The following is a 25,553-nucleotide window of genomic DNA, read 5'->3' as shown; positions in this document are numbered from 1 at the left end:
GTGGAGCAGCTGGACAGAAACATGAGCCTACATGCTGCATTTAGGAAAGAATGGAGAGGAGAGAGTTTAGCGAGATGAAGACCAATTAGTAGAAATTTGTAATAGTCTAGATGAGAATTAATCAGAAAGACAGTAAGAATTTTTGCAGCTTCCAAGGTATTCTGGAGATACTTTTAAGGCACAAGAAGAAGAATATGCATCTGATTGTATATAGGAAGCGAAGGATAGATCCAATTAAAAAATAACCTCAAGACAGCAGGCTGCCTTTTATGGCATATCCTGTGGATAAATCAGAAATTTCCGAGATGGCACAACCTTTAGAGAACTAACCTGCCGGTAATGGAATCAATAAATATGATAAGCCAGAGTATCACATATGCAATGTGTGCAGTGTCTAATGTGTATAATGCATCTGTCTATTTATCCTGGAGTTATGTCAGATCTTCTACTCTAGTTGCTGCCAGAGCTGCATTGAAAATACTGCAGGATACCTATTCTCTGTCACGGGTTTACCAGAAGACCAGAGCGTCTGATTTCACATACTCCTGCACTCATTAGAAGCACTTCCACTTCATATTAAGCGGTGCAGGTTTCTGTCAGCAGTGCCGGTGTTAAATTGTTCATCTTATAGTCTGAAGCTTCCTGCTTAGAAGATCTCAGCTGTGCAGTGTTAGCCACTCCACTCTCCTATATACTGTACACTCACCTCTGGCAATCGGGATTGCCAGTGTTAGGTCTTGTACTGCCTGGTGAGGAGTTGGTGTTTGGTAGAGGCATTTAGGAGAATTGTTCTGTGACTTGACGTTTTGGCTGTGTGCAAAACCTAAACCTCATCCTTTCCTATTTTGTTTACCTTTCTTATCTCTCCAGTGTTTCCTTCTGTTGTATGTGAGTGTCTATTTTGTATAATTTGTATTTTAATTTATCCCTGTACGTCCTTCCTTGTTTGTCTGGTCTGAGTATATATATACACTAATCCTCCCCAATTCCCTGAGTGGGGGGGATAGATAAGGGCTGTTTAAGGAGTTCATGGCCCCAGCATCTTCACCATCAGAAGTAACCTGAGGAGCAGGAATAGCTTCTGCGCCCCTAGGGTTAGGGACAAGGAAAGAGCCCCTGGTCCCGGGTTATCAGACAACAGAGTTGTGACATTATCAAAGATCAAGGTTGTTATTGTTTCCATCAAAAATGTTGCCCCTATTAATACGTAACCAGGGTCTGGGGGACCACAGAAGTAGACAATTAATATATGTCTGCATGAACTCCAAAAACACAGGCAGTATGTCAGGTAAATGAATAACTATTGGCTTCCTGAGGTCTCTGAAAGAGCTATGGGACGTGCAGAGGTAGCAGTTGCACTAGGATGGATCCTACTGCTTTGGATAGTTCAAAGGCACCAGTAAATCACAATACATATAGAAATGGCAGCTGTTGCAATTTTTATATTTGTGCCCTTATAGATATACCTATTGATTAGGGCATGAGTATCTAATATTATTTGTTTTTTTTCCTTGAAGTGTCCCTTTAATCACTAATGGAGATTTATCCACCAAGCCCCTGAATTCTTATATTTCTGATTAATTTGTCCATCGCCGCTTTACTGCATAAACCCTAAATCCCCCAGTACAGACATAACCAGCTTTCAGTAATAATTCCTACATGTAGTTTGTTCAAGCCAGTGCAGGCGCAGGCAAATCACTTGTATCCTGCACGGCATTAATGTGATCAACTTAATACACAATCGCCTAAGAATGTGTCAGACAATACAGCTGCCCACACAGATTATGTGAGCTTCAGAGCCGCGCAAAGTGACACCGGTCCAAAGAATCCAAGAATCTAAGCTGTGTTTAGGCTTTTCATTACCTGGGGCAAAAAAATGTACGGTAACCCCATTTCTAAATACCGTGGCTAGGGTAGATTGGCTTCTTAGCATCGCTTCTCCCCCACCATGTCATATAGCATGCCATCTCCTCCTCATACTCTTAAAATTACTCTAGTGTACACAGACCAGTGAGAGAATAATCTAGTAGTCCACAGTGGTGCAGATTGTTATTATTATTATTATTATTATTATTGTGAATTTGTGCAAAGTGCCATATTGTGCATGGAGAAAGAGGTACTGGTTCTCCTTGTGTAGATCCCGTTGGTTCAAGGAGTCTTATATACAATGCTCCCTTGGAAAATAGGAAGATTAATTCCCTAATAGAGGAATAAAAACGGTCTATTAGGGTTTAACCCCTTAGTGACAGAGCCAATTTGGTACTTAATGACCGAGCCAATTTTTACAATTCTGACCACTGTCACTTTATGAGGTTATAACTCTGGAACGCTTTAGCAGATCCCGTTGATTCTGAGAAAGTTTTTTCGTGACATATTGTACTTCATGTTAGTGGTAACATTTCTTCGAGATTACTTGCGATTATTTATGAAAAAAATGGAAATATGGAGAACAATTTTAAAATTTTGCAATTTTCAAACTTTGAATTTTTATGCCCTTAAATCAGAGAGAGATATGTCACACAAAATAGTTAATAAATAACATTTCCCACATGTCTACTTTACATCAGCACAATTTTGGAAATAACATATTTTTTTGGTTAGGAAGTTATAAGGGATAAAAGTTGACCAGCGATTTCTCATTTTTACAACAAAATTTACAAAACCATTTTTTTTAGGGACCAACTCACATTTAAAGTCACTTTAAGGGGTGTACATGACAGAAAATACCCAAACTTGACACCATTCTAAAAACTACACCCCTCAAGGTGCTCAAAACCACATTCAAGAACTTTATTAACCCTTGACGTGCTTCACAGCAACTGAAACAATGTGGAAGGAAAAAAAATGAACATTTAACTTTTTTATGCAAACATTTTACTTCAGAACCCTTTTTTTTTTTATTTTCACAAGTGTAAAAAGAGAAAATGAACCACAAAATTTGTTGTGCAATTTTTCCTGAATACGCCGATACCCCATATGTGGGGGTAAACCACTGTTTGGGCGCACGGCAGGGCTTGGAAGAGAAGGAGCGCCGTTTGACTTTTTCAATGCAGAATTGGCTGGAATTGAGATCGGACTCCATGTTGCAATTGGAGAGCCCCTGATGTGCCTAAACAGTAGAAATCCCCCACAAGTGACACCATTTTGGAAACTAGACCCTTTAAGGAACTTGTCTAGATGTGTGGTGAGCACTTTAAACCCGCAGGTGCTTCACAGAGGTTTATACCATAGAGCCATGAAAATAAAAAAAAAAATCACATTTTTTCTACAAAAATGATCTTTTCGCCCCCAAATGTTTATTTTCACAAGGGTAACAGGAGAAATTAGACCCCAACAGTTGTTGTGCAATTTGTCCTGAGTACGCCGATACCCCATATGTGGTAGTAAAAAACAGTTTGGGCTCATGGCAGAGCTTGGAAGAGAAGGAGTTCCGTTTGACTTTTTCAATGCAGAATTGGCTGGAATTGAGATCGGAGGCCCGTTTGGAGAGCCCCTGATGTGCCTAAACAGTGGAAACCTCCCACAAGTGACCCTGTTTTGGAAACTAGACCCGCCAAGGAACTTATCTAGATGTGTGTTGAGCACTTTGAACGCCCAAGTGCTTCACAGAAGTTTATAATGCAGAGTCGTGAAAATATATATATTTTTTTCCACTTTAGCCCCCAATTTTTTATTTCCCAAGGGTAACAGGAAAATTTGGACCCCAAAAGTTGTTGTCCAATTTGTTCTGAGTACGCTGATGCCCCATATGTGGGGGGACCACTGTTTGGGCACACATCATGGCTCAGAAGGGAAGTAATGACGTTTTAAAATGCTGACTTTGATGGAATGGTCTGCGGGTGTCATGTTGAATTTTAAGAGCCCCTGATGTACCTAAACAGTAGAAACCCCCCACAAGTGACCATATTTTGGAAACTAGACCCCCCAAGGAACTTATCTAGATATGTGGTGAGCATTTTGAAAGTCCAAGTGCTTCACAGAAGTTTGACGCAGAGCCATGAAAATAAAAAATCATTTTTTCCCCACAAAAATGATTTTTTAGCCCCCATTTTTTTTTATTTTCGCAAGGGTAACAGGAGAAACTGGACCCCAAAAGTTGTTGTCCAATCAGTCCTGAGTACGCTGATAGCCCATATGTGGGGGTAAACCACTGTTTGGGTGCACGGCAGAGCTCAGAAGAGAGGGAGCACCAATTTACTTTTTGAACGCAAAATTGGCTGTCACATTTGGAGACCCCCTAATGTACCTAAACAGTGGAAACCCCCCATTTCTAACTCCAAACGTAACCCCAACATACCCCTAACGCTAATCCCAACCAAATCCATAACCCTAATCAAAACCCTAACGCCAAAACACCCCTAACCCCAATCCCAACCCTAATCAAATCCCTAAACCCAACACACCCCTAATCATAATCTCAACCCTAACCTCAAACCTAACCCCAACCCTAACCTTAACCCTAATCCCAAACCTAACCCTAATCCCAAATGTAACCCTAATGCCAACCTCAACCCTAATACCAACCCTAACCCAAACCCTAATCCCAACCCTAACCCTAATCCCAACTCTAACCCTAACTTTAGCCCCAATCCTAACTTTAGCCCCAACCCTAACTTTAGCCACAACCATAGCCCTAACCCTAGCCCTAACTTTAGCACCATCCCTAACCCTAACTTTAGCCCCAACCCTAACCATAACTTTAGCACCAACCCTAACCCTAACTTTAGCCCCAACCCTAACCCTAACTTTAGCCCCAACCCTAACCCTAACTTTAGCACCAACCCTAACCCTAACTTTAGCACCAACCCTAACCCTAACTTTAGCCCCAACCCTAACTTTAGCCCCAACCCTAACTTTAGCACCAACCCTAACCCTAACTTAAGCCCCAACCCTAACCCTAACTTTAGCCCCAACCCTAACCCAAGCCCTAATTCTGACCCTAATCCTAGCCCTAACCCTAACTCTAGCTGTAACCCTAATTGGAAAATAGAAATACATACATTCTTTTTTTTTTATTTTATAATTTTTTCCTAACTAAGGGGGTGATAAAGGGGGGTTATTTACTATTTTTTTTTATTTTGATCACTGTGATAGGATCTCACAGTGACCAAAATAAAACAAGAGGAAGAAGCTTCCTCTGCCGGCTGGCACATCACGGCGGGCGCACTGCGCATACGCCCGCCATTTTCATCCCGGAGGAAGAAGCCGGCGGCCAGGAGGGGATGCAGGAGGACCCAGGGACACCGGTAAGTATGAAAGGGTCCCCGAATCCCCCTATTTCTCTGTCCTCTGATGTGATCGCACACAGTTAATTACTGGCGATCGCAAAACAGGGGTCGGTAAAACCGACCCCGATCATGTTCTTTGGGATCATGGCTACTCCGGCAGCCAAGACCCCAAAGATCTGCCGGGTACCGGCCGGCGGGAGCACTGCGCATGTGCTCGCCATTTTTTTGCTGGAAAAAGATGGCGGCGCCCACCGGGAGCCACGAGGAACATCGGGGGAGACGGGTGAGTATCGGGGGGCTATTGGGGACCCCATTTCTCTGCCCTCTGATGTGCGATCACATTGGAGAACAGAGAAATTAAATGGGAAATTGCTTTTTTGGGGGTTTTTTTGCGGCCGCCGGTAAACTGTTATTTACCGGCGATCGCAACCCAGGGGTCGGTAAAAAATGACCCGAATCATGTTCTCTGGGGTCTCGGCTACCCCCATTAACCAAGACCCCAGAGAAATTCCGACTCTGGGGGGCGCTATACACTTTTTCCACAGCGCCGTTAATTAACGGTGCTGTGGTTTAAGTACCCTTAACTGTCGCCGTTAAAAGGTGTATCGACGGTCGTTAAGGGGTTAAATATGTCATAGAGGTGGAAAAGGGTCAACCAAAAAGGAGCAATTCTCATCCTGGTGGACCTACCTGCCTATTTGTATGAAGGGTCCCTCCAGGAGTGAATTGCTTTGAAGAACCCTGGTCCAGTTGCCAGGTCCGTATTCTGTGGCTGCTGGAGGGAGCCCTGCAAACCTCCTCCTATTTGCCAGTATCCATTTTGTAGAGCTGTCGTGGTGCGAGGTCATCGTTGCAGCGTTACGCACTCACGATGTCAAGCAAGGATGGCTAATCAAAAAAGGAGGCATGGAAGTTGGCAGGTAGGAAGGATTTTGCAAGGTTCCCACACAGCGGCCACGGAACACTGACCGGGCCCCTGGACTAGAGCCCTAAAAAGTTATCTCTAGTTCCTCTGCAACTCTCTTGCCAAAATACGCTAGCATTGTCGGGATTTCTGACACCTGACATATGGCACGTTTTGGACCTGTTATAAACTAAAAATGGGCAATGAGAACGGATACAGCCTAGTTTGGCCTTCTGGATTCAGCAATTTTTGGTTTTGTTGCTTTATTTAATGCCACTATTCTGTGGTACATATAATAATTCCACATTAATTTTTTTTTTTTAGCTTTTAGGGGAATTGAGAGAGCCATTTCTCTTTATATATATTTATATGAAATAAATAAAATAAATAAAAATAAAATAAATAATAAATAACTTAAAATAAAATACAATAAATATAAAATATAATAAAATAAAAAATAATATATTAAAGAATAAATAATAATAAAACAAAAATAAAATATATATATTTTTTTTCTTAAATAACATGTTTCACTACTTTTGCACAGGGAAATAAAACAGTTTTCAATAATAATTTTCTTCTTGTGTCACTATATTCTGAGACCTGTACATTTTTTATTTTCCAATGATTGAGCTGTAAGGCTAAGTTCCCTCAATCAGCTTTTGGTGAGTTTTTGATGTTGCTGATATTTGTAACCATTTCTAAACCCATTAAATAAAATAGGTTACTTGCCTTTTTTTCCCCAAAATTATGCAGCATAAAAAAAAAAAATCACCAAAAACAAACACATGTATCACTTCGGCATTATTTACCACTCCTGGTTGGTGAATGGGAAGGTGGGAACATCATGGTCTGGAGCTGTTTTTCAGCATACGGCACTGGCACACTTCATATGATTGAATGGTCTAAAATAACACCTGAGAAATGCCTGCGACTAGTTTCTCCGTACACGAGGCATCTTGCAGCTGTCATCACCAATACCGGCTTTTATAGAAAAGTATTAAATAAATGTTCAATACTTTTTTCCCGTGTCATTTCTGATTATTGCACATAACTTAATTTATGGACATTTATAGCTTGATTTCTTTGCCTGTGTGGATTGGATGGGTTGGTACTGACATCTGGTGAGAATTTCGTGTCAATAGCAGCTTCAGAACTATATTGACTTTGAAAATTGGTGACATGTTAAATACTTACTTCACGTGGTGTGTATATATGTGTGTGGCATGTATGATATACTGTATATATACAGTGGGTACGGAAATTATTCAGACCCCTTTACATTTTTCACTCTGTTTCATTGCAGCCATTTGGTAAATTAAAAAAAACAAACATTTTTTTCCTCATTAATTTACACTCTGCACCCCATGTTGACTCTGCACCCCATGTTGACTCTGCACCCCGTGTTGCCTAGAAAAAAAACCCTGAAATGTAGACTTTTTTTCCAAATTTAATAAAAAAAGTAAAACTGAAATATCACATGGTTATAAGTATTCAGACTCATTGCTCAGACACTTATATTTAAGTCACATGCTGTTCATTTCCGTGTGATCCTCCTTGAGATGGTTCTACTCCTTCATTGGAGTCCAGCTGTGTTTAATTACACTGATAGGACTTGATTTGGAGCGGCGCACACCTGTCTATATAAGACCTCACAGCTCACAGTGCATGTCAGACCAAATGAGAATCATGAGGTCAAAGGAACTGGCCAAGGAGCTCAGAGACAGAATTGTGGCAAGGCACAGATATGGCCAGAGTTACAACAGAATTTCTGCAGTACTCAAGGTTCCTAAGAGCACAGTGGCCTCCATAATCCTTAAATGGAAGAAGTTTGGGACCACCAGAAGTCTTCCTAGACCTGGCCGTCCAGCCAAACTGAGCAATCGTGGAAAAGAGCCTTGGTGAGAAAGATAAAGAAGAACCCCAAGATCACTGTGGCTGAGCTCCAGAAATGCAGTAGGGAGATGGGAGAAAGTTCCACAAAGTCACCTATCACTGCAGCCCTCCACCAGTCAGGCCTTTATGGCAGAGTGGCCTGATGGAAGCCTCTCCTCAGTGCAAGACATATGAAAGCCGCATAGAGTTTGCTAAAAAACCACATGAAGGACTCCCAGACTATGAGAAATAAGATTCTCTGGTCTGATGAGACGAAGATAGACCTTTTTGGTGATAATTCTAAGCGGTATGTGTGGAGAAAACCCAACAGTGAAACATGGTGGTGGCAGCATCATGCTATGGGGTGTTTTTCAGCTGCAGGGACAGGACGACTAGTTGTCACTGAAGGAAACATGAATGTGGCCAAGTACAGAGATATCCTGGATGAAAACCTCTTCCAGAGTGCTCTGGACCTCAGACTTGGCCGAAGGTTCAACTTCCAACAAGACAATGCAAAGCACACAGCAAAGATAACAAAGGAGTGGCTTCAGAACAACTCTGTGACCATTCTTGACTGGCCCAGCCAGAGCCCTGACCTAAACCCAATTGAGCATCTCTGGAGAGACCTGAAAATGGCGTCCACCAACGTTCACCATCCACCCTGACGGAACTGGAGAGGATCTGCAAGGAAGAATGGCAGAAGATCCCCAAATCCAGGTGTGAAAAACTTGTTGCATCATTCCCAGCTCTGAAGGTGCTTCTACTCAATACTGAGCAAAGGGTCTGAATACTTATGTCCATGTAATATTTCAGTTTTTCTTTTTTAATAAATTTGCAAAAATTACTACATTTCTGGGGGGGGTTTTCAGTCAAGATGGGGTGCAGAGTGTACATTAATGAGAAAAATAATTAACTTTTTTAAATTTACCAAATAGCTGCAATGAAACAAAGAGTGACAATTTTAAAGTGATCTGAATACTTTCCGTACCCACTGTATATATATATATATATATATATATATATATATATACATAATTTTTTTAAACATTTAATTTAAGATTTATTTTTTACAGTTTCTTTGCCTCACTAGGAGACCTGACTATGTAAAGGGTTTGATCTTTGATTTAATACACCGGGTTGAGAAGGAGAGTGCCTTCCCCATGCCTCTATTATTGAAACTGCAGCATCTATGGAGTTAAAAGGCCGGTATCAGAGCAATCAGCAATCCCTGCTTTTGCAGCAGAGTCAGCTCTTATATACTGCTGAGGCAGATTTCTCATGAGTGCATGTCATCCCGACACTGTTCTATATATACACATGAGATGTCAAGAAGGAGTTAATGAGGGAAAAGGGGGAGGGGGGATGCCTATACATCAATAATTGCTGCTAAGAGTATCACGTTGTGTAGGGACAAACTGTATTAACAAGGGGACATTTCCATTTCCAGGAGGAATAACAGAGGTACAGCACAAGGCGGAACTCCTAGAAAAGAGGCTTCGGATTCGGAATTACTATTTTTATGTGAAACATGATTATTTGCTAAACCAGACATATTATAGAGGTGACAGGTCCTATTTATTGTGTTCGACAAGATATAACAATATTTCCATGTATCATGCACCAATCATATTATATGTTGGGGGGAGGGGCACATTATCATTTTTTTTTTTAAATAAAGCTTTAGTAAATCTGAGTTCACAATACATTGACTGGAGAAGCTCCTCCAGTAATTAGACCTGTAGTCAATACATCCCTGGTTGAAAATGCATTATAGCAGAAGTGCACGATGCAAGCGCATGTAGCATAATATTCGTTTCCTCATACTGACAGCCGTCAGCGGACAATCAGATTATCGGAGGTATATTGATTTCCTGAACAGATAAATGCAAAAAATGTTTCTGAAAAACTGGAAGGATCAATTAATTCTGCAAGAAGATGAAACTCCAGTTATCCATCATGTACGCCAGTTCCGTGTCTTAAAGGAGAAGAGACGAAAATAGTTACGGTAAGTAACTTGTTTTTACATAGTTGTTGATTTGCCTAAAATTATGCCTCGTTTCCTACTGCAACATTTCCTGTTCCATTGTCCTTGCAGCTCTGTGTTATCATAGGGACACTGGGCTATCTAGTAACCATTCATATCTCAATTGGGGACGGACGTACAGCATGTGCAGCCATTACAGTTGCACAAGGGCCCAGTGACTTTTCATGCTGCTATAATAATTGTTTTCTTCCATGTAGATTATCTTCCTCTAACACTGGGTTTGGGTTGAGGACCCCCCCAGCATCCATCTGTGCTCAATAGTTACTTTCATATATTATTTGCTTTTCATAAAGTAGCATGGCAGGTAGAAAATTTATCAGTGAGCCACAGACTGCACAACAAAGTATGGATGGGAGGATTTTCTTTGCCTAAAGATCTAAATGGTATTCATCTTCTTTACAAGCATAGTGTACTGGTACTTAGAAATACAAGGGGCAAAATAAAGGTTAGATTTATTTTGTTACAAACAATAATGTAAAAGAATTACAATCATCACATTTTTATACAGTTGGAAAAAAAAAACCTTCCAGAATCAGTTACTAATATGGCCATATTTGGTATCCCCAGAATCGTAATACCCCGATACGGTGAACAGTTTATTTGTAAATTGCTAAATAGCATAATTCTATTTTTTTCCTCTATTAAACCTATAAAAAAGTTAATACAAATGTAAGGTTTACATATATTTGGGGGCAAAATGGTAATTAGGAAAACTACAGCTTGTCTCACAAATAGTGAAGCTTAAATAAAAATTAAAAAAATATATAGCTGTTTCAACTATGAATGAATTCTGCTTTTTTCCTGACTTTGGCATTGATTTTATTTTGCTCAGAATGCACCTTTTCTTTCCTGAGATATGGCCCCCTGATCCCTGTATATACTGTAAATACATTTTTAGACAAGGGGGCGCGGTCTTGATGGCCACAACCATGTGCATCAAAGTTGTAGGTTTATATACAAGGAAAATGGAGACATAGTTCAGAAATGGAGAGGTGCAGGAACAAATAAATAATTACCATATTCAAGAAAACGGAATTTACACCAGGTAAAAAATATCAATCTTAGGCCTCCTTCACACGTCATGGTGATTGTCGTACAGGAAAAAACAGAGCTGGTGAGATCCGTGGTCCATGTCCGTGTGAGATCAGCGCGACTAGGAAACAATGATGGGAGTCGAATTCAGCAGCAGCTGTTTAACTACTGTGTAAAGAACTAAATTAAAACAATGGCGTGGGCTCCTGCGCAATATTCACAACCAGCAGAGGAAAAGCCCATAGCTGGGGGCTGATGTTAATAATCTTGGACAAGAAACAATACCCCATAAGGTTCTCCGGCTTTTAATAACAGCTCACAGCTGTTTGCTTAGCCTTTACTGGTGAATCTATAGAAAAGAATCTATAGAAAAAAATATTGGGTCCCCCTATAAATTGAAACCAGCAAAGGCTAAACAGACAGCTGATATTAATAGCCTGGGACAGGGGCAGAGATATTGCTTCCCAGGCTACCAACATCAGCCCTCAGCCGCCCCAGAAATGGCATATCGACAAGATGCGCCAAGTCTGGCGCTTAGTCTCGCTCTTCCCGTTTGCCCTGTGGCATTGGCAAGTGGGGTGATAGTTGGAGGGGGGTTGATGTCAGCCTTGTATTGTCAGGTGACATCAAGCCCAGGGGTTATGAATGGAGAGTCATCTACAATACACCCCCATTACTAACCCCATAGCAAGTTTGGAAATAAACACACAGCAAGAATAAAATCCTTTATTTGAAATAAAACAAAACACCCCATTTTATACATTTCATTAAAAAAACACAGTTATACACAGGTCATCAGTGTGCACATGGGTGGCATGCATTTTGTCCGTGCTGCTGATAAAACGGTGACATGTCTTTCACAAGGACACAAAGCCCGTATGAAAAACCTGACATGTGCGCACCACCATTGAACACAATGGATGTTTGTGTGTGTCAGTATGTGCGGCCCTTAAAAAATGGACCGCATACGAACACAAAAAACGGATGTGTGAAGGGCGCCTTAGTGGACCTTTTTTGTTGTCCAGCAGCCCCTTCTGTTGAAGCCTAATAGAAATACTTACCGTATCTCCTAACTTTTGAAGAACAGAAGGGGGGGGGATGTCCAAGGGGCAGGGAGGGACATTCAGCAGATGCCTGAGACTGCAGTGTGTAGACCCAAATCTGGGACTGTCCCACACTATCTGGGACGGTTGGGACTAGAGATGAGTGGATCAATTCAGGGGACTGTGGTTCAGCATCCAGGTCGGTGGTACCTGGCGGCTGGACAGTAGGCTCACAAAGTGCGGCTTTTGATTACCTAGGGCTGGCATGAGATAATTTGTGTGGCCTGCTCATCTCTAGTGGGGAATTATGGATTTATATTTTTTTTCATTCATTCATAGTCGTAGCAGCTAGAACGTTCTCTTTTTTTTTTGTAAGCTTTGCTATATGACATCTGACTTTTTGTGTCTGTAAAGCAGTGTTCACACATTGCATAAATACGGTGTTTAAAGAAGTGTTAAAAACACTGCTTCATATCTGTACTAAAAAGACATCAAATTAGGGGGAAAACTCAAAAGAAATGCAATAATCAGAGAAGATTGTTATTTCATCACTAGATGGTGGCCCGATTCTAACGCATCGGGTATTCTAGAATATGTATGTATGTATATAGCAGCCACATAGTATATAGCACAGGCCACGTAGTATATAGTAGTACTATGTGGCCTGTTGTATATACCATGTGGATGCTATATACAGTTATATGAAAAGGTTTGGGCACCCCTATTAATCTTAAGCTTAATGTTTTCTAAAAATTGTTTTTTTGGCAACAGCTATTTCAGTTTCATATATCTAATAACTATTGGACACATTAATGTTTCTGCCTTGAAATGAGGTTTATTGTACTAACAGAAAATGTGCAATCTGCATTCGAACAAAATTTGACAGGTGCATAAGTATGGGCACCCTTATCATTTTCTTGTTTTAAATACTCCTACCTACTTTTTACTGACTTACTAAAGCACTTTTTTTGGTTTTCTAACCTCATTGAGCTTTGAACTTCATAGCCAGGTGTATGCAATCATTAGAAAAGCTACTTAAAGTGGCCACTTGCAAGTTGTTCTCCTGTTTGAATCTCCTCTGAAGAGTGGCATCATGGGCTCCAACTGAAATAGTTGTTGCCAAAAAAAAACAATTTTTAGAAAGCATTAAGCTTAAGATTAAAAGGGGTGCCCAAACTTTTTCATATAACTATACATACGTACATATTGCAGAATACCCGATGCGTTAATATGGGCCACGCAGTAAATAACACAGCCCACGCAGTATATAACACAGCCCACGTAGTATGTAACACTGGCCACGTAATATATAGCACAGCCCACGTAATATATAGCACAGCCCACATAGTATCTAACAGTGGCAACGTAGTATATAGCACGCAGTATAGAACACAGCCCACGTAGTATATAGCACAGCCGCGTAGTATATAATACTGCCCACGTAGTATATAGCAGCCATGTAGTATAGAACACAGCCGACGTAGTATATAGCACAGCCCCGTAGTATATAACACTGCCCACTTGGTATATAGCAGCCATGCAGTATATAACACAGCCCATGTAGTATTTAGCAGTGGGGGCACCATATCCCTGTTAAAAAAAAAAAAATTTAAAATAAAAAATAGTTATATACTCACCCGCCGGGATCCAGTGAAGCTCTGGCGATGCTTGCGCGGCTGCCGCCATCTTTCGTTCCCAGGATGCATTGCGAAATTACCCATATCACTTAGCGGTCTCGCAAGACCGCTAAGTCTTCTGGGTAATTTTGCAATGCATCTCTGGGAACAGAAGTTGGCGGCAGGCGCGAGCGCATCGTCGGACTACAGAAGATGAGAATAGCGTTTTTTTTGTTATTATTTTTAACATTAGATCTTTTTACTATTGATGCTGCATAGGCAGCATCAATAGTAAAAACTTGGACACACAGGGTTAATAGCAGCGGTAACGGAGTGAGTTACCCGCGGCATAACGCAGTCCGTTACCGCTGGCATTAACCCTGTGTGAGCAGTGACTGGAGGGGAGTATGCGGGTGCTGGGCACTGACTGCAGGGGAGTAGGGAGGGACTAATCGGACTGTGGCCGTCGCTGATTGGTCGCGGCAGCCATGACAGGCAGCTGGCGAGACCAATCAGCGACGCGGGATTTCCGTGACGGAAGTTGCCGACAAAAAGACAGACAGACGGAAGTACCCCTTAGACAATTATATATATAGATGTGGTGCAAACACTTGCAAAAAATGTGCAGAAACAAAGCAGTAGAAAAAATGCACAATTTACATTATGTGTGAACACGGCCTCAGCACTACACTTTTAATTCACATTTTTATGGGTTTAATAAAGGAAAAAAATCTATCACACCATTTTTTACGCCATTTACCGATCACCGTAAATACTCTGACGACTGTGTTCTGTGGGTTGTTACAATTACAGGGACACCAAATATGTCCATGTTATTTGCCGATTTGTGAGGTTTATTATTTTTTAAAAACCGCGGTAAAAATTACATTATTTTTTATTAACTTTATAGGAATACATTTTTTTTATTTCCCCTACAGCACAATCAGGGACATAGCAATACACTGCCATATTCAGATATATCTCTATATATCTTGTCAGTACAGGCTGCGGCTCATAGCTTTAGCTGCTGCCTGCAATGATACAGGTTTCGGGTTTGATTCTCAGGGAGAGCGGATCACAAAACAAGAAGAGAATTGTTATTTAATTCATGTAAGTGTGTGCAGAGCAGAAAGATGGCAGCATTGCATCCTCATAAAGGAGGAGCAATGAAAAAAGTAGCACAGAGAAATGAGTGGAAGTCAAGGCGAAGCTTTCCTGTGGAGTCAGAGTTTGACCATGGCAGCTGATCATTGCATCACTGATTGTGTACAGCAGTCACATTCCGTCCACGCTGGAAAAAAAGGAAAGGAGACTCATGGTGGATGTGGACAACAGATTGGAAGGTGAGTATATGATTTTTTTTTTTTTTTTTAATTTTTAAAACGCATTGAGACTACATACCAGGTTGAAAATAAAAGGGTGGGAAATCCCTTAAATCTTTTGTAGCTTGAAACCTCTGCAAGCTTGATGACATAGGAGAATATAGTATCAGCATCTTCCTATAGTATTATTGGCACATGCTGTTTATTTGTGGATTGAACTTCTCAACCTGACGTGTAATACACAATTTTCAGCTGAACCCCAATTCAACTGTCAGCAGCGTGATGATGTCATCATCCATCTGCTCAGATTCTGGCAGACCGGCCCTGTTTGCTCGTGCCCTCCAGCAGTAAGACAGCAAAATGAGACGAGTAAATAGATGGAGACGCTGAAGGGGTGACGTTCAAACGAGTGCAAGGCAAAATTGGAGCAGCTGAAACACTTAGGCTACTTTCATACTAGCGTCGGAATCTACCCGTCGCAATGCGTCGGGGAGAGATTCCGACGCTAGCGTTTAACGTACTGCACAATGGAGGCAGCGGATGCATATCTCCGGCGCATCTGCTGCCCCATTGTAAGGTGCGGGGAGGTGGGGGCGGAGTTCCGGCCGCGCATGGGCGATCGGAAAAAGCGGTCCGTCAGGAGCAAAAAACGTTGTAGCGTTTTTTGCTCCCGACGGTCCGCAAAAGCACGACGCATCCGTCGCTCGACGGATGCGACGTGTGGCAATCCGTCGCAAATGCGTCGTCAATACAAGTCTATGGGGGAAAAAACGCATCCTGCAAGCACTTTTGCAGGATGCGTTTTTTCTGCAAAACGACGCATTGTGACGGATTGCAGAAAACGCTAGTGTGAAAGTAGCCTAAGACTGAAATCACACAAAGCAGATGTGGATGGGATTTTACAAATTTTATCCACGCAATGAATTTCATCCATTTCAATCTAGCAGGGTATCCAAGAAGTATCGGTTCTCCTTGCGGAGATTGACATGCTAAGCATGCCGAGATGAGGAGACTTAATGCCGCAATGCTCCTCTGGGAAATATCTAGCAGGGTAAAATTGCACCATTGCGACCTATGGTGAAAATGTTCCATGAGAACTTTCCCTATATATTAAATTTGCTGAGTTATGCATTGGTATGTCCACATTAGACACAATTCCCCCCCCCCCCCTTTATATCAGATTTTCAGTTGTCTCTGAGCTAGTGGGTGTAGATTAGCTACAAGGATGTCGTCCATACTCAGTACAGAGAGATATCAGGAATTCCTGCTCTCCTTCATGTAAGTGTGCACGGGAGACGTCCTGGCAGCTAGTCTACACCCACTACCCCAGAAGCAACTGAAAATCAGGTATAAAAGGGGGGGAAACTATGTAGCACATGTTCGAAGCAACAATAACATGAAGGACCATATATAACGGTACTGAGCAGTGTAGCTATGAGTCCAGCTCGGGGTGGAAATTAATCACCTAATAGAGAACAGCAACTTGGCAATTTCTCTTGAACTCATCACTTAAAGTGAATGTTTGGGAGCCAGGTGGAAGAGAAGAAGTGGCTCATAGTGGGTGAAAGAAGCAGATTTACAAAGTTTATTATATTTGAGTATCTGCCTTTTAATTTTGGTTTCTAAAACAGATGAGCGATGCTCCCTGTACAGGCAGCAATTATGTTTATACTAAAAACATATAGTTCAAGGGCGTTGTCTAAAAACAACAACAACAAAAATGACGGCTTCTTCCAAAAACTGTGTGACATGTGTTCGCAGGTTAAGGATGGTATTGCAGCTCAGTGTAAATTGAGACTAAACCAATGGACATGTGTGGCAATGTTTTTAGAAGAAACAGCAAAAAGTAAAGGAAAAAGTTCCAGCACCAGGCGTCTCTTCATAAAATCTTCAGTACTTTATTCTCATGTGAAGAAAAAAACATCATGTGGGGACGCAGAACAACGCCTAAACGCCTGACGCGTTTCCAGCAAAGTTCTTAGTCATAGGCATATGATAAACATAACATAAAACATCGTTATATACCCATTCCATTAAGTAACACCATGTACACCTGTTACTTGACATGATTGGTTTACATTCATTACAAAATCAAATGTGAGACAGCCGACCAGAAAACACGACGTATAGCCTCCTTATCCACACAAAATAAGTCTGTGAGAGATATCCCTACTGTCTCAGTATAACAACTCTGTGGAATAGCCTGTGTGTTGGGGATAACAGCTGAGCATCTGCTACAATAACATCCAATACAACCTGAATATTACATGTGTCACGGCTGAGCATCTGGTACAATGACATCCACTGTGGTCTATGTGTGCTGTGTATCACAGCTGAGCATCTGCTACCATATCACCCAATGCAGCCCATGTATGCTGTGTATCATAGCTGAGCCTCCGCCACAATAACATCCAATGTAGCCTATGTATGCTGTGTATCACAGCTATACATCTGCCACAGTAATGACCAGCATACATAGGCTATGCTGGTCACAAATACACAGCATACATAGGCTACATTGGATGTTATTGTGGCGGAGGCTCAGCTGTGATACACAGCATACATGGGCTGCATTGGGTGATATTGTAGCAGACTAGGCAAGCTCTAGCCACACAACTAAAAACACCACCTATGACTTGACTCGCTAAAAGGCCATTGAAGGGTTTCTTGTGCCTCCTGAGAACTCAGAGGGGAGGCTACAAGAGACTGCCAACATGGGGAGAGGAAGGTAAGCAGGTGGACACAAGACCCAGGGATAGAAACTTAAAGCACGTACATAAAAAGGGAAGAAAGGGAATAACAAGGTGAACCAAAAAATAAATTAAACTAAAATAGCCTCCCAGCAACCTAAAAGTGGTAAAAGGAAAAGGTGCTGGGAAGGTAGACAAACAGACACACAGCAACAATATAATTGGTGTAAGTCTAGCAGGGTAAATCCGTTCGCTAAAGGCCTGGAACTCCTTAGCACAAATCCACCTTGAAGTATAGCCAGCAAGGAAGTGCAGTGAACGAATGGCATATAAAGCCTCACCCAGAACATGATAAGGCAAACCAAAATGAGAAAATGGAAAACACCTGGAAAGGAGCAAACCAAGAAGGAAACAAAAACACAATAGGAACAATCAGCATTTGGACAGTGAAGAAAAGGAGCAACAGCTCAACAGACAGAAGACCTGACCACAAGGCAACAGGTCACCTGATCGATTCCTCAAAATGAGCCATGACAATGGAGGAGTAGGAAAAAAAGAAAATCTGTGGATTCAAGAGAACAGCGGATTTTAGACCTGGTAAAAATCACTGGAGAGTGACATTAAGGTCAGAAGAATAGAAGGAAAAAGGCAAAGATGAAGACCATCATCCTGATGACTTGATACAATCAAAATAACAGCACAGAAGACCTTGGTGCCCTTGTAAGACAGTAACTGGGGCGGTCATGTGTTTCTCTCCTGTTTAGAAGAAAACCAGTTATAACCAGTGTATATGAAAAAAATGTTTTTGTGTCGCAAAGAACTTCATAGGCACCAAGGCGCACGGTTAATGCATTGCTATAATATTTGATGACTTAATGTGTATTGGATTTAGGGAAACGATAGCGATTACGTATAGGACTTAAAATAAAAGTTTAGTTTTAGACATAGGATGGGACTGGTACAGTACAGTGGTGGGCACAATGTATTCAGGAAGCTGATAGGTGTAGTATTGGAACAGTTAACATGGTTGGGACCAGCCCTCCAGGGGAGGGGTCAGGGGCAGAAAAAAAGGACAAAAACTTTCTGATTAGATTAGATGTGAGAGTTCAGTGTTAGTAAGAAGAAACGAGAAGTTCAAGGGCAATGGGCTGAGGCACAAGAAGTACTTTTCGTTTGGATTGTATGGGATCCAGTGGAACTCCCTGCGGACATTTCATCTATGGAACTAAAGTTGGACTGATTAAGCAGAAGCGGGAGTTGCCTGATTTGTGTGCGGATGCCTCTGGATCCAGAATCATGGAGACAGAGGAGGCCTACAGCTGAACCGTAAGTGTACTACATCACTCACATGGCACATGGAAATTGGGACACCGTTTGTTAGGGGACAGGGCGTGGGAGAACAGCAGCCCCCTGCCCATGACTACCGTCCTGTGCCCCTTACAACCTATCTAGGCTTGCACCAGATCGCTCTTCCTACAGATCGTTCATCCATCAAGATAAAAAGGTTCTCTTAAAGTAAAATATAAGTGATATGTCTTTATTTATTTTATTTTAGGGTGTTACTTTTTTTCTTGCAGGACACACCAGTGATCTGGGTCTCCTGAGCAAGGACATGAGAGCATCCACTGGTAGCAGCAATTCTTTCCTATTAATAATAAATGAACATTTATCAGTAATGGCCTTTACTCAGCATACAAGTTATCAGCTCTTACTGCTGAGCTTATGGAGAGTTCGGCAGTCATAAATTTGAGAAGGTCCTGAATGGAGCATGAAGCTGCAGATTTATATCACTCTGAAGAAAACAAGAATCACTGAAAAGGATAGGAGAACAGGAAAAGCTTAACATAGAGAACATATTTTTGTTGGTAGAGCCTGGACATTTTGGAAAGACCATTTTTCACACGGCTTCCATCACCCCTGACCGTACTGTCGGCACGTGCACATCCCATACATATCAGTGCAAATATTGCAGAGGCCACAATATACACTGCTCAAAAAAAATAAAGGGAACACTCAAATGACACATCCTAGATCTGAATGAATGAAATATTCTCATTGAATACTTTGTTCTGTGCAAAGTTGAATGTGCTGACAACAAAATCACAGAAAAATCATCAATGGAAAACAAATTTATTAACCAATGGAGGTCTGGATTTGGAACGATACTCAAAATCAAAGTGGAAAATCAAATTAGAGGCTGGTCCAACTTCAGTGGAAATGCCTCTAAACAAGGAAATGATGCTCAGTAGTGTGTGTGGCCTCCACGTGCGTTTCTGACCTAAATACAATGCCTGGGCATGCTCCTTATGAGGCGGCAGATGGTCTCCTGAGGGATCTCCTCCCAGACCTGGACTAAAGCATCTGCCTACTCCTGGACAGTCTCTGGTGCAATGTGATGTTGGTAGAAGGAGCGAGACATGATATCCCAGATGTGCTCAATCGGATTCAGGTCTGGAGAACGGGCGGGCCAGTCCATAGCTTCAATGCCTTCATCTTGCAGGAACCGCTGACACACTCCAGCCACATGAGATCTGGCATTGTCCTGCATTAGGAGGAACCCAGGGCCAACCGCACCAACATATGGTCTCACAAGGGGTCAGAGGATCTCATCTTGGTACCTAATGGCAGTCAGTCTACCTCTGGTGAGCACATGGACAATTGTGCGGCCCTCAAAAGAAATGCCACCCCATATCATTACTGACCCACTGCCAAACCGGTCATGCTGAAGGATGTTGCAGGCAGCCGATCGGTCTCCACAGCGTCTACAGACTCTGTCACGTCTGTCACATGTGATCAGTGTGAACCTGCTTTCATCTGTGATGAGCACAGGGCGCCAGTGGCATATTTGCCAATCTTAGTGTTCTGTGGCAAATGCCTAGCGTCCTGCACGGTGTTGGGCTGTGAGCACAACCCCCATCTGTGGACATCGGGCACTCACACGGAGTCGGTTTCTAACCGTTTGTGCAGACACATGCACATTTGTGGCCTGCTGGAGGTCATTCTGCAGGGCTCTGGCAGAGCTCCTCCTGTTCCTTCTTGCACAAAGGCTGAGGTAACGGTCCTGCTGCTGGGTTGTTGCCCTCCTACGGCCCCCTCCATGTCTCCTGGTGTACTGTCCTGTCTCCTGGTAGCGCCTCCAGCCTCTGGACACTAAGCTGAAAGACACAGCAAACCTTCTTGCCACAGCTCACATTGATGTGCCATCCTGGATGAGCTGCACTACCTGAGCCACGTGTGTGGGTTGTAGAGTCTGTCTCATGCTACCACGAGTGTGAAAGCACAACCAACATTCAAAAGTGACCAAAACATCAGCCAGAAAGCATTGGTACGGAGATGTGGTCTGTGGTCCCCACCTGCAGAACCACTCCTTTATAGGGGGTGTCTTGATAATTGCCAATAATTTCCATCTGTTGTCTATTCCATTTGCACAACAGCATGTGAAATTGATTGTCAATCAGTGTTGCTTCCTAAGTGGACAGTTTGATTTCACAGAAGTTTGATTTACTTGGCGTTAGATTCTGTTGTTTAAGTGTTCCCTTTAATTTTTTGAGCAGTGTATAATTGTTGTTATCCCTCTCAATCGAATGTCCACACAATCATAGGGCCATACAGCAAAAAAACAAACAAAACAACTTAGAATGGGTTTTCTTTGCTCCCTATTAAGCACTGTACTAAAGTATCGCTGCGGCTGGGAGGATGGGGTGACTTTTAGGACCCCATCCATCCTGAGACTGAAAGGGGCTTTAGCACCAAAGATCGGACCTCCCATGGTCATTCTTTCACGGCAGATCATCATTGATTGAGATGGGAATTACATTTTAATAAATTATGTAATTCTGGCTGCCTGCGACCGCTTCTAGGGAGAGCTAACTGACTATGGATGTATACAGTGAGTAGTGTACTCAGTGGTAACTCTGTATAAAGTGTGCTCCACCTACTGGTGGCAACAGGTAGTCATTATGATGGTAAGACAGGAAAGCAGTATAGTGCTAGTCTACTGATGGATCCTATAATATTTACCGCTCATCAGCTCTTTTTGCTTCTGAGTGTGTATCCCTTGTGTATTACATTCAGTGTATGAAGCAATTGTGCACTTCCAGGAATAAACCATTGCTTCCCTGGCTGCTTACTCTGCATTTTCTGGTTACAATTGATTAGGAGCTGAGTCGCAAGTTCTTGGCAATGGCCAATAAACCGTGTACAGAGCTGTCCTGTTCTGCTCCATACACTATTTACATACGGCTGGCGCCGAAGCCGATACCCGATCTGATCTCGATGACCCCTATACTAAGACTATAATAGGTCTATAATATCAAAGTAGTGGACAATCCCTTTAAAGCTACTATTTAACACTTTCATCTCCCTCGACCACCATGATGGTATAAGTAACTACGTGCCCCTTGTCAGTGGATCGCATCGATTTTGTCAATGATCTGGCAACAATTATATGGCCACTTGTTGCAATCTCGGCTACAGTAATACTCACTGGTTAAGTTCAACATCCAAGATGAAGGAAGACCCAAATGCATCTATCTGGAAGCTGACTTGTGCAACGTGGGTGGACTGGAAGAGAGAAGAAAGCAACTGGAATTAATGATGGGAGGAAACAGTACACAATCATTGACAGTTCTTGGTCTTTGTTTCATTATATTATTTTCTCTCAGTTCAATGTCCTGAGTGGCCAAAATCAGGAAGTATTATTAAAGGAAATGTGTCATGTTAAATGGGTATTCTCAAGTTTAAAAAATATCCCCTCTCTCTTGGTAGTGCCGAAGAACAGCCGAGCGAAGCACTTAGTATCAAATTAAATGGCATCTGTCAGTAGGAACAACCCTTCTAAGTTATCTACATGGGCATGTACATCATAGAAAGCTGAATAAAATGATACTCTGATATCTGTAATCCAATGTCTTATTAATAAAAATGGGGATTTTTCAGAAATATGTAAATAAGCTGTTAAGATCTATGGGCCGGACATAGATCTCCCCTAGAATCTGCCTACAGAGCTTATTTTAAATGAAAGTCAGCATTACCAGTGTGAGACATGTAGGTCAGGAGAGCAGACTGTCAGTCACTACATGTCTCACACTGGTAACACCATCTTTCATTTAAAATAAGCTCTGGAGGAAGATTTTCAGGGAGATCTATGTCCGACCTAGAGATCTTAACAGCTAATTTACACATTAAGAAAAATGTGGATTTCTCTAGAATAAGACATCGGATCACAGATATCAAGGTATCGTTTAATTCGACTCTCTATGACCTGCATGCTCATATAGACGGCTTAGGAAGGTGGATCCTACCGACAGATTCCCTTTAAGAATGAACCTTTAAGAATGAATGGCACAATAGCTGGCATAACATACCACCACTCGATTCACACAAGCCCCATTTCTCGGGATCAGCGATTGGATCCCCACAGATTGGAAAGTTTTACCTTATCCCATTGATCTACTATATAATTGTCTAAGGGGTGCTTCCGTCTTTCTGTCTGCAATTTCCGTCACGGAAATCCCGCGTCGCTGATTGGTCTCGCCAGCTGCCTGTCCTGGCTGCCGTGACCAATCAGCGACGGGCACAGTCCGGCCGAGAATTAGTCCCTCCCTACTCCCGTCCAGTCAGTGCCCGGCGCCCGCTCCATACTCCCCTCCAGTCAGCGCTCACACAGGGTTAACGACAGCGTTAACGGACCGCGTTGCATCTAGTATTTTTATAACTTGTATATGGATAACTTTAATTATGTAACGGTTTTGTTTCATTCCTATTCCTCTTGTGTGATATCAAATATTTTTTTTTTTTAAGAAATACTACTTTAAAAAGTAATGTGTCAGCCAGATCCATCGCTCCAAATGGTTTATATGGCCATATTGCTCTGTGAAAGATAATGTTATCCATACATTTATGCAATCTGTTGCTCCCTAACTGAAAAAGAGAACGCTGTTTAATTCATATGCAAATAAGGCTGAAGTGCTTTGATCGTACGAAAGCACTTCCTAAGTCTCTGCCTCCCTGGCTCTATTCCCCGCCTAGCGACACCTCTGCTTGACTGACAGCTCGCTGACTTTATATTTAAGCTGAAGTGCAGTGGGGGGTTTTTGGTCAAAGAGCAACAGATCTTATAAATAAAAGTAAAAAAAAATAAATATATATATATATATACCGGTATTTCAATTTCCATCACGCATACTACCAATTTAAATTATAGTGCATTTAATGTAACAAAGTACAAGTAGCAAAATAGTCAGATGTAGCCAACACCCGTATATTCATGGTGCCAAAAAATGCATTTAGTCCACTTCTCGATACAAATATGAAGCGTCAAATAAGGTCAAAAGCTCTACTCTTCTTACATTTTACTGCATTCTTTACTAGGTGACTTACAGAAACAGCGCCACTCATGCCCGGTGTCTGGTACTGTTATTACAGCTTAGAACAATTCATTTACCAGAGCTAGTTCTCTAACGTTCATTTTCCCATGTTGCTTTCATCTACATTTGGTTCTTGAAAATTCCAGATTTTGGATGGATTATGACAGGCAAATTCAACCCCTTGAATTTTCCCCCATACCTGCCATTCAGCTTGTCTCCACCACCCCAGAAAATACATGTCATAACCAAAAGTCATCTGACTGTTTAGGGCACTGTAGGGTCAGGCAACTGTTGGTTGGGAAGTCATCTCTTCCGGGATCCATGAATCATCAGCAGGTATTGTGCACCTGTCCTATCCTAGTGAGGCAAGTCACCGTCAGAAGCATCGAACAGTAACTTACACACCTCTCCTCATTCAGAACACATGCACGCTCAGCTGAACGGAGCATGCATGTACAGTACAAACCAAAAGTTTGGACACACCTTCCAATTTAAAGATTTTTCTGTATTTTCATGACTATGAAAATTGTAAATTCACACTGAAGGCATCAAAACTATGAATTAACACATGTGGAATTATATACTTAACAAAAAAGTGTGAAACAACTGAAAATATGTCTTATATTCTAGGTTCTTCAAAGTAGTCACCTTTTGCTTTGATGACTGCTTTGCACACTCTTGGCATTCTCTCGAGGAGCTTCAAGAGGTAGTCACAGGGAATGGTTTTCACTTCACAGGTGTGCCCTGTCAGGTTTAAGTGGGATTTCTTGCCTTATAAATGGTGCTGGGACCATCAGTTGTGTTGTGCAGAAGTTTGGAGGATACACAGCTGATAGTCCTACTGAATAGACTGTTAGAATTTGTATTATGGCAAGAAAAAAGCAGCTAAGTAAAGAAAAATGAGTGGCCATCATTACTTTAAGAAATGAAAGTCAGTCAGTCCGAAAAATTGGGAAAACTTTGAAAGTGTCCCCAAGTGCAGTGGCAAAAACCATCAAGCGCTACAAAGACACTGGCTCACATGAGGTCCGCCCAAGGAAAGAAAGACCAAGAGTCATCTCTGCTTCTGAGGATAAGTTTATCCGAGTCACCAGCCTCAGAAATCGCAGGTTAACAGCAGCTCAGATTAGAGACCAGGTCAATGCCACACAGAGTTCTAGCAGCAGACACATCTCTACAACAACTGTTAAGAGGAGACTTTGTGCAGCAGGCCTTCATGGTAAAATAGCTGCTAGGAAACCACTGCTAAGGACAGGCAACAAGCAGAAGAGACTTGTGTGGGTTAAAGAACACAAGGAAAGGACATTAGACCAGTGGAAATCTGTGCTTTGGTCTGATGAGTCCAAATTTGAGATCTTTGATTCCAACCACCGTGTCTTTGTGCAACGCAGAAAAGGTGAACGGTTCCCACCGTGAAGCATGGAGGAGGAG

General features: G+C 42.0%; 1 protein-coding gene across 7 annotated transcripts in view; it reads right to left on the bottom strand.

Annotated features, from left to right (window-relative positions):
* ADAM22 (ADAM metallopeptidase domain 22) overlaps nucleotides 1-25,553 on the bottom strand; it is a 274,548-nt gene that overhangs the window by 213,445 nt on the left and 35,550 nt on the right. For all 7 annotated transcript variants that reach the window (XM_069729469.1, XM_069729471.1, XM_069729473.1 and 4 more), the window contains exon 3: nucleotides 22,241-22,317. In XM_069729469.1, coding sequence (XP_069585570.1) covers nucleotides 22,241-22,317 — 77 coding nt within the window. The remainder of the gene's footprint in view (nucleotides 1-22,240; nucleotides 22,318-25,553) is intronic.

This window comes from Ranitomeya imitator, chromosome 6 (genome assembly GCF_032444005.1).
Source record: "Ranitomeya imitator isolate aRanImi1 chromosome 6, aRanImi1.pri, whole genome shotgun sequence".
Taxonomy (NCBI): Eukaryota; Metazoa; Chordata; class Amphibia; order Anura; family Dendrobatidae; genus Ranitomeya; species Ranitomeya imitator.
The sequence above is the reverse complement of the archived record's forward strand: the minus strand, read 5'-3'. Positions and strand labels throughout refer to the sequence as shown.